We start from the raw sequence: 10538 nt of genomic DNA on the forward strand, positions 1-10538 counted from the left end.
AAAGAGTGCGTGCGAGAGAGACAGAAAATCAGTCTGAGATTGACGTCGGGCGCTGCGTAGCCACTAAAAATTGATTTCTTGCTTTTGGCTACAAAAATGATCCGATCTGATCCAGATTCGGCAACCGGATAGATATGGTCATTGTCTATGATTCTGCGTTTTTAGTTTACTCGAATTTGCAATATAGTGGATGCAACAGATTTTCGTCCTTTGTGTGGGCGGAAGGGGGTGGGGCGAAATTCTGAGATATACGTTTTATAGTGAGATCTAACAGGAGTGCGGATACCAAATTTGGTTACTCTAGCTCTAATAGTCTCTGAGATTTGTGGTTGCTCCAGATTTTCGTCCTTTGCGGGGGCGGAAGGGGGTGTGTCGAAATTTTGATACAAAACGGAGTGTGGATACCAAATTTGGTTGCTTTAGCTCTTATGGGTTCTGAGATCCTTGAACTCATATTTTGCAATTGGCAAAACCGACCATGAAACCTGTGTGAGAATTTAAGATTTTGAATTCCCGCTGTCGATTTAAGATTAGTTAATATAAGGCCATACATTAAAGTACAGACAACTACAAAATGGAAAATTATTTATAACTTTATAATTTTTTCTTCAAAATACCGTTTACCATATACAATAGCTTAATGATCGGCAAATTGATACAAAATTCTAAAATACACAATTTTTGCGCTAAAACACGATTCTCGAAAGTTTGAGTTAAACTTCAAGCTCTATTTGTTCAACCTTTTTGCAATGAAAGAAATCTTTATAAATCGTTTTAGAAACAAACCCAAAACAATAGTGCAAATAATCGATATTAAACCAGCCCTGACGTCGAAGAGTCGCGACACTAAACTACCCAGTGGTTGTCAATATGCAATTCTATAATTTATGCAACTTTTTCAATTTTTTCCCGCACTCCGCCATCCTCTTTCCACCTATTAACAAATATTCGTACTGTTAAGATACCGCACAGCCCCGCAAAAGTTTCTGCCATAGACAAAAAAAAACGAGGGGGAACGTTGTGAGTCGCTGCTACGGCCGCGACTCTACATTTACTATAGCCACATGCGTTTTCTGTCCCCCTCTCACACATGCTTTGCCGCGCATAATGTGTGCCCTCTGGCGGAGTTGACCTATACTGACTTAGTATCGGGTATAGTAAATGTAGAGCACTACATGCACTACGAAGCAACTGACACTTAATTTTTTCCGCCTGACTATAATAATGATCTAATTTAGATTCTGCAGTCAGGAGGAATCTGCGATTTTGGTTTTCTCGTATCTTAAAAATTGTGGATCCCAAAGATTTTCGGTCTTTGTGGGGGCGGAAGGGGGCGTGGCGAAGTTTTGAAATACACTTGTAACCGTGACATATCACAGAAGTCTGGATACAAAATGTCCTTGCGCTGGCTCTTATTGTCTCTGAGCGCGAGGCGCTCACAGGGACGGACGGACAGACAGAACAGGCTCTATCGCCTCGGCTATTAATGCTGATCAAGAGTATATATCATTTATGGGGTCGGAAACGCTTCTTTCTGGATGTTACACACATCCACTTTCCGTAAAAATCTAATATATCCTAATACTTCTATACTCATTAGGAGTATCGGGTATAAAAATGCACATCTCGTATTCTTTTGAATGGCACAATGCGTGTATCCACAAAAACCGTAAACAATCATCGCAATAAAAATTTCACGATGTACTTTAACTTTAGTCAGCATGATACAATTTTGATTTATAATCAAACAAAATTATAATCTTTTTAATGGATCCACTGATCCACTCACCTGTGATACGAGAGCTTTGGTCTCAGGAGTAGTGCTATCAAGGAAAATTTTTTTAAATTCACTTGGACTAGATAATTTAAATTCAGAAGCAGAAGCGATGAAAGCTTGTATCTCGTGTAGACTCTGCTCGGCCAAATCTGCTGATACTGAGCACTTTTCGATGCGTTGGGAAGCCAACAACTCCACACCATTGGCGCACCACTGATTAGCCTTCATAAAAGGAATGGGAACGTCAGTAGAAAAACTTTGTGAAATCAATCTAGCAATGCTTACCTTTTCAACTCTCTCCATTAGTTCGCTATTTTTGGCCAGGATATCCAACCTTTTGGTTAGACGCATGCCAATTACGTCGCGAACGCGCTGGAGCTCATCACATTTGGGCTGAACGACCTCCCAGGGGTAAACTCCCCGTGATCCTATCAACTGCTGTCCGGCATGAACAACTTCTTCGATACGCTCAACGTCAGTCCTGATCATTGCTTGAAAGTACTCGGTTTCTTGTATCAGCATAGCAACACGTTCCACGCTCTCGCCGATTTCATTCATTTCAGCAATCGCCTTAAAATGCCCATCGAATAGGTTCTATAGGAGGGGTTCAGAATAATGAGGAACAGTTTTGATAAGACTGCATCATGGCACTGCACCATACCTGCAGATCGCGAAACCCCTGCTCGAACATCCGCAGACGCAGACACTGTTCCAGGCGATTGCGGTGCGTTCGCCAGAACTCATCGAAGCGTCGCTCAGTCTCCTCCAGCTGCACGAGTAGTCTACGGTAATCGCGACAATCATCATAATGTTGGGGTTTTTTAAATGTATATTGTTGATGATAAATAATTTGCTGACGGTGCATCGGCTGCCCTGCACTGGATCTGCACGTCGGGTTGTTGGTAGGCGAACAGTGCATTGAGTTCATTTGATTTTGAAATATTATTTTGTTATGTTACATATGTATGCACCCGTGCGCACGTTGGGAAAGACAAAAGACGACAACAACTTTGATAAGCGAGATGGGTGACACTTAAATGAGCTTGAAAACATTTGATCAGTTGTTTAAATTCACACAAATGTATACGTGTTGGTGCTGTTGGTGAATTGAGTGAATAAATGGGTGCCAATTTAAAATTCTAATGCTGCTAGTGATTATGTCCAGGATGTCTGAAGGTTGATATTATTCATATATATATATGTACATATTTAATTGAGACAATTATGTCGGGTTGGACGGTGGTCAATCCGCTTGAGCACTGGGATCCTCGAGACCATCTGTAGTAGAGCTAGTATGCTTAACGCTTCCATGACCGGAAATGCTACATTATTTGAATTGGGCATTATTGAATTTGCATCTTGATGTCGACAAAGCAAACAATCCGCAACTATAGCGTTCTAAGTTATATTTATCATAAATTTTTTGTTATATCGTCTACTAAAAAAAAGCACAAACAATTATATGTACATCCATGCAATGGCAACGAGAAGCACTATTTGCACTAATTGATTACAGGATTAAAATTCATCTAAAATCATAACTAGTAACAAATGTATACATCAATGCTGCAAACCCATTTTAGAAAAGTTAGTACTCTGTCACTAAATGTTATTTTTTAATGAATGTATTTCAAATATTTGATGTATTATTGTCGACATCTTTTGAATTCTTAAATGCCTAATGATTCAAACATAAAGAATATCAAATAATTGGATCTAGTTCTCAAACATGCCCCTTAACTGAATATCTTACTTTCTTAAATTATGAGAATACAAAACCAGTGCAGAGCTTTAAAACCGAATTTACTTGGAGTTAGTTGTAAACATTTAGTTTTAGTTGTTAGAACACAAACAAGATTTTCAAAATATATTAAAATCGTTAAGTCGAATTATTATTCTTGTTAGTACATATTTTGAAATTCTGATTACAAACCTTTCTATGGCACTAACGTTACCGGTGCGCTCAGAGAATTCCTTATACTCATCAATTAACTTAATGTTGTCAAGAAGGGACTCTCCGTGCTTAGATGCAGAAAGTATTTCCTCCTAGGTGAATACACAAATGACAAACACATAAAAAACAAAAAGGACTGAAACTGACCTTTAAGCGGGTATAGTCTGTCCCTTGAACTTCTAATAGATTTTTAGTGGCCTCTACTGAATTAGGAAACTCAGTATCGTGTATATTTGTAATAAATATATCCAGTTCAGCAGAAACTTGGTGTGTTAGGCTCGAAAACTTTTCAAGCGACTGTAAAGTATAACACAATTGAAGTAAAACAAAAAAAAAACCTATATGTATGTATGTACATATATACTGGAAATAAAATACATACAATTCTTTGTTGTATCCACTCGTGATGAGAGTAGATCAAAACGCCTCCCATATCGGGTGTTAATTGGCTAGCATCGACAAACTCATGCAGATCAGAAAGAGCCGAGCACACAACCAGTCGAAATCTATATTCATCTTTGGAAAATTTAGTGCTTACTTCTGATATAGCTTTTTGAAAGAGCCCCGACGGACGAAGCACATATACTACATGAATAATACCCGGAAAATAAATCTAGAAATTAATAACGATATTTTCAATTTCTGAGTCCATCTTGGGCTGGTTGAAAGCAGTCCGTGCTAGTTAATTACCGAGATTCTTTGCAAAACAGTCTTCACCGAAGTCCACCTGTCCTTTCGTCGATCCACAATTAAATGAAACCCAAGATCAGCGTCTTGCAATCTGAAATATAAAATGTAACTCTAACGACTAAACAACAGCCTAGAGTCAGCAATCACTGGTACTTACGACGGTACTGAACTGAGATACAAAATTAGCTTTTGGTAATCTGCTTCTTCTAACAAATTAAAATTATTGTTATCTGGAAATATGATTAGCGGGCACCCCTCCTGCGAGCGTCCACCAGTGATGATAGCATGTTGTGGGTGTAACAGATCTGCCACATCGGCAATGTTCAGCACGCCCTCGCCGTTCATGGCAGCTGCCACTTGGGCTGGATTAATGTGTTCCACAAGGGAATTTATAAGTTCCGATGGACGCTGAGCGATCAACGCGTCTGTTGCGTAGAACACACCTTGTGTGTTGACAGATGTGGCGGAAATGCTACTGAACGTTGACGTCGTGAAGTGCATGGGTTCTGTGGCTGCTTGATCTTGATGTGCCGGGGAATTGTTGAGCGACTGAAAAAAAGCCGTCTGTATGGATGCCCCACTGCTGATCGAAATTTGGGAGTCGATCATGTGCTGGCTAAGCTTTGCCTGCTGACGCGGCTGTGTTTGAGAAGTGCCCACCACTTTTTCCTGTGATTCAGTCGGCTGGCTCCCGACATCATTAGCTGTGTTTCATTGACAAAACAGAACATAATTAGTTCATTTCTTATATCGTTTAATAACAAAGTTCGATTTGAACTATAACTAGTCGAATATTTCTGAATAAGGATAAGGCCAATTATTATGCTATTAAATAAACATTCTTGGTACTAATCAAGTATTTACGTTTCAAAGTATGTATAGTTTTTCTAAACTTAATTTTAAAGCTGATAGATTTAAGTGCAATAATAAAGATATGAATTTGCATACGCTAGGTAGAAATTACTCATAATGTCGACTGCATAGACCTTTGTTATAACGTAAGGATCCTTACCATATAGCCATACATATCTTTTAAGTTTTCACAATTTATGTACATATATACCCTAGTAGAGATATTATGACTTTTACCTGATGTTGCAACGCACAAAGGATAGGCAAAATACCATTAGGGATGCACACATATACATATGTAGATATGTATATATTTATATGTATAAATAATCTAAATCAGGATGTTGAGCCGAGTCGATCTAGCCACTTCCCTCCGCCTGTCTGATTTTATGCGCAAGTATCTGGTATACCAAATGCTTCGAATTATTTTTAAAACTATTATATTCAATTAACCGCATCTGTATGTACACAGTATGTACAAGTATGTACATACTTGACTCATACATAGCGGCTAAATATAACTTATATATGTATGTATGTATGTAACTGTGGTTTGATAATGGAATAAACATTATGCATAATACCGATAAGTTGTAAATTGTCTGTGATTCAATTAGCTGCACGTGCCAGCTGTGAAAGACTCGCATCCCTTATTTTCATGTCGATCATAATTGATGTACATTTTACATAAAAAAAACTATTTGTGAAAACACCGGCGTATATTAAATTATGTACATATATAGAACTACAAATGGGGTTTGTGGTTTACCTCCAGGCACAGGATAATCGTCTACCGTTTCCTTAAGTCGCGTAAAACCGTCAGATTAATACAACTTAAATATATTATTTTTACTATCCTAATGCACTAGCTAGTGAACCTGTTGAACAGCTCCGTCTGCATAATGCATGTCAGGGCATGCACCACGATGCGTACTCCACGCTCCACATCCAAAATCCAAAATACAAATTTGTGGCGCCTCCAAACCGTTGTTGCAACGCAATGTTTCAGCTGTTTTCGTTGCAAAAGAAATATATCCTATTTCGAAGGCAGCGAATCGATTTCTTTAAGATTTTTATTTGTTTCACAATATTTACATTTGCTCAATGCATTACATGGCAACTACACATTTTTTACATAAGGGGAGGAAAAAGGAGGGTATAGACAAAAGGCAAAACGGCCCAGAAAATGCAACGCAGGAAACGTAAAAACCACCCCTTTTTCTGAACATACCTTGAAGACAGGTATATTGTCCTCACAAGCGAGGTGAGGTTTGTACGAACCTTGCAATTTGTCTTGGCTGTTTTTGCCTGTTGTCCATACCCCCCCTCTATAAACCATTCAAAATTACGACTAATGTTATCGTTTCGAAGAGATCAGACGTGTGACCGTCTGACCCTCAGAAATATACCGTACATATACCGATGAAAAAATGAACTTAAGAACCATACAGTTTACTGTATGGTTAGTGGTAGTAGTAAGTATGTTTATTTGAGTTAACTATGATTAAATATATAACCGAAAAATTTCAATGAAACGGATTGTTTAAATTTCGACTGAGACTAATATTAACAGATCTATTTAATCAATGGCATTTGCATAAACAGATTTAAATTTTATTGAAAATACCAAGATAACCCAGCCCGTTAGCTAGGTCTAATTTCATACCGCTTTAAAAATTAATGGAGTAGACTAGATTCTTACGTTTCTACTGTTCGTATTTCGGATTGAGGAGCGTAGAATTTGTATGCTCTTCCAAACAACACCGAGAGACTGACTATTTTGTATTAAAAATAATCGGCCTACTGGATTTTCACAATCGTTACACTGCTTTCCTCCACCTTAGCTTGTTCGTCTCGAATAAGTTCCTAGCCGGTTCCATGGTAAGCTTCAGTTATCTTACTTTCGAATACGATACAATAGATCATTAATTCGTTCTATGATTGTATAAGGACCCTGCCAATTTGTGCGTAGCTTCGGAGATAATACTTTATTATTATAAAACAGATAAAACGCCTTCAGATCTTTGTTCTATCACTAATTAATTGGATGGGACTTCTTCTGAATTTGTGAATCTCGATCAACTGGTCTCTTCTATCACCATCATTGGTAGTTCCATTAAAAGTTTGGGTTACGCCGAATTTCAAATCAGCCGGAAGCCTTAAATCGTTCCTAAATATTGTCGTTGCCAAATATATGGTCGCTGTCGTATCCTGCTTTCCGGTGCGATATGCCATTAAAAATATTTCAATAAGCTCATCCCAATTATTATACCCGATACTCAAAATGAGTATTGGGGTATATTAGATTTGTGGTAAAAGCGGATGTGTGTAACGTCCAGAAGGAATCGTTTCCGACCCCATAAAGTATATATATTCTTGATTAGCATCAATAGTCGAGTCGATTGAGCCCTGTCTGTCTGTCCGTCCGTCCGTCTGTCCGTCCCTATTAGCGCCTAGTGCTCAAAGACTATAAGAGTTAGAGTAACGATGTTTTGAATTCAGACTTCTGTGATATGTCACTGCTTCAAGTACATATATATCAAAACTTACCCCGCCCACTTCCGCCCCACAAAGGGCGAAAATCTGTGGCATCCACAATTTCGACGATACGATAAAACTAAAAACGCAGAATCGTAGAGGATGACTATATCTTCTAAAGTTCAAAATCTGAACCAGATCGTATAATTATTATAGCCAGAATCAAGAAAACAATTTCATTCTTTCTCGCTCTGTCTCTCTCTAACACACAGGTTTCATGGTCTTTTTTGCCAATTGCAAAATATGAGTTCAAGGCTCTCTGAACCTATAAGAGCCAGAGCAACCAAATTTGGTATCCACTTTCCTGTGATATCGGACCTTGACCGTTTTGTGTCAAAATTTCGACACACCCCCTTCTGCCCCCGCAAAGGACGAAAATCCTGGGAATCCACAAATCTTAGAGACTATTTACGCTAGAGTCACCAAATTTGGTATCCGCACTCTTGTTAGATCTCACTATAAAACGTATATCTAAAATTTTTCCCCACCCTCTTACGCCCCCACAAAGGACGAAAATCTGTTGCATCCACAATATTGCAGATTCGAGAAAACTAAAAACGCAGAATCATAGATAATGACCATATCTATCAGATTGCTGAATCTGGATTAGATCAGATCATTTTTATAGCCAAAAGGAACAAATCAATTTGCAGTAGCTACGCATCGCCCGACGACCCGCTCAGACTGATTTTCTGTCTCTCGCAGGCACTCTTTGTCGTGTATTTTAATAATAGCGGCGTCTGCCGGATTAGAGCCATACTGACTAAGTATCGGGTATAAATGTAGAGTTGCTGTGTCCGCAGCAACTCACAACGTTCCCCCTCGTTCTGATTTGCATCGACGATTTTCCAAAGATGCTCTTCTAAGGTTCTGTTAAAACGTTCCACCATTCCACCGGATTGATGGTGAAGTGGTGTCGGACGTGTTTAGCCACTTGCTAAAATAATCAATTACCACGAGCACATATTTATTTTCACTGTTACTGGTTGGGAATGGGCCTGCTATATCCACTGCAAACCTCTCACACGGTGCTTCTGAACTGAAAACTGCACTGCTTTTGAGTTCTCCTGGAGTTTCTTTCTTCCGGAATGAAGGAGACTTTATTTCCAAAAGAATAGTTAAAAATACAAAGAATCCCATAGTCGGCCTACTAGATTTCCCATTCGATACAATATAAAATATCAGCCGATTTAATAAAAAAGAATATGCTATGACCAGAGTCAATAAAATTTCAACTTTTTGAGATTTGTTGAATATTGAAAACAATTAGTTCTATGACAGATATATGTGTTTATGTAGTGATTTTTGGCTGAATCACAGTTTTTCACAGCTCTAGCTGTTTTTGTCTTTAACGGATGTATCCTAATAAATTATTGAAGTGCTTCATCAAAGACTATAAAATATTAATATATTGCATCAGAAACAAATTCCATTTAAATTCCGATTCAGGTTCGAGCGGAAGGGTACTGTTCAATTTCCCAATATCAATTGTCATTCTTTCTAGGCTTCGCCTGCGGCAGTGCTGTGTTCTTTGCTTCGTTTGTTCGTCAATGGCGTGGGCAGCTGAGTCGGTCTATTGTGGTTCTCTGAATCTAATAATAAAATACACAGTCTTTAGCGACGCTCACCGGGGACTGCTGTACCGAGGTTCGTGACTCGGTTTGGTCGCAAGAAACCAAAAACAATATTCAACGCATGACCCAGTAAATTGATGGTCAAGAACTCGTGCCCATGACAATAAAATGTCTGGTCATTTATTATAGAATACATGTGCTTATACATTGAATTATTGCCATCCCGCTTTGATCCATTCGCTTGTGCACTGGAATCAAGCCAGGCTTCGGTTTTTGCTTTTACAAATATTTCCTGTTTCCCGCCACACTCAAGTGTTGGTCCAACAAATTAATCCTTTGGCCATGCTGTTACTCAAAGCTCGCCGAGTACACAGCTCTGCCGCAGTTAGAGACGATGCATAGGATAAAATAAATTGAAACCCCACGCGAAGGGAAAAAACCCCGCCGTTGAAAATTTGTCGGTTTTTTGGATCCGTATGCATCATTTTGGTAATTGTATAGCTTTTGGCTTCATTTAATTACGATAAATCTTTGCCAATATAAATGCAGAAACATGTACATATGTATGTACATATACATATATGTTAGCTTGGTAAATGCAATATCTTTATCAGTTTCAAAAAAAGGGAAAAATCAATAATATTACATTTGTAGTGGCTTTTGTGCCCTTGAATTTACTAATGATACCTACCACTTGATTCGGATACGACTGAGCAGTTGGATTGACTCATTGCTTTTTTTAAGAATTTTTCTTTTTGACGTAGCGGGCTTCCTGGTTGTCCAGAGATAGACGCTGCTCCGTGAATGCCTTTTCCATTGCTCCATTCGCTGCCATCAATTTCGACGGCCTTAGAAGCACTACGTTTAAAGTGCTCAAGGAAACTATCAATTTGTATTTCAATTGAATGGCACGGCGAGTTTTCCATTACAGAATCCTTCTTCTGTATTTATGTACAAACATATCTACGTATCTTTGTATAAATTTAGTTTTTTGTAAAGTTTTAGCTTTGGTTTCACAAATTCACAAATTGTAAAATCAACAATATTGATCAAAAAGACATGACACTCAGGGCATTTTTCACATTTAACCGTCGTTTAAACGATTTTAATTTTAAAAATGTACAATACTATATTTGCATGTACATAATATTTG

At 38.3% G+C, this 10538-nt stretch overlaps 1 protein-coding gene across 8 annotated transcripts in view; it reads right to left on the reverse strand.

Annotated features, from left to right (window-relative positions):
• LOC6590764 (guanine nucleotide exchange factor DBS) overlaps nt 1-10305 on the reverse strand; it is a 37823-nt gene extending 27518 nt beyond the window's left edge. For 2 of the 8 annotated variants that reach the window (XM_026984857.1, XM_026984858.1), the window contains exons 1-9: nt 10077-10304; nt 4579-5125; nt 4422-4512; nt 4114-4344; nt 3879-4028; nt 3711-3823; nt 2439-2661; nt 2063-2371; nt 1790-1999 (exon numbers count right to left, since the gene is read on the reverse strand). In XM_026984857.1, the coding sequence (XP_026840658.1) occupies nt 1790-1999; nt 2063-2371; nt 2439-2661; nt 3711-3823; nt 3879-4028; nt 4114-4344; nt 4422-4512; nt 4579-5125; nt 10077-10116 (1914 nt within the window). In that variant the 5' untranslated portion in view covers nt 10117-10304. Of the gene's footprint in view, nt 1-1789; nt 2000-2062; nt 2372-2438; nt 2662-3710; nt 3824-3878; nt 4029-4113; nt 4345-4421; nt 4513-4578; nt 5126-6042; nt 6127-6151; nt 6303-10076 lie in introns of those variants that run through there. The other 6 variants (XM_026984852.1, XM_026984853.1, XM_026984856.1 and 3 more) reach the window with 6 other exon arrangements.
• Between the last annotated feature and the right edge of the window lie 233 nt (nt 10306-10538).

Source organism: Drosophila persimilis, unplaced genomic scaffold (assembly GCF_003286085.1).
Source record: "Drosophila persimilis strain 14011-0111.01,24,50 unplaced genomic scaffold, DperRS2 tig00000002-arrow-pilon, whole genome shotgun sequence".
Lineage (NCBI taxonomy): Eukaryota > Metazoa > Arthropoda > Insecta > Diptera > Drosophilidae > Drosophila > Drosophila persimilis.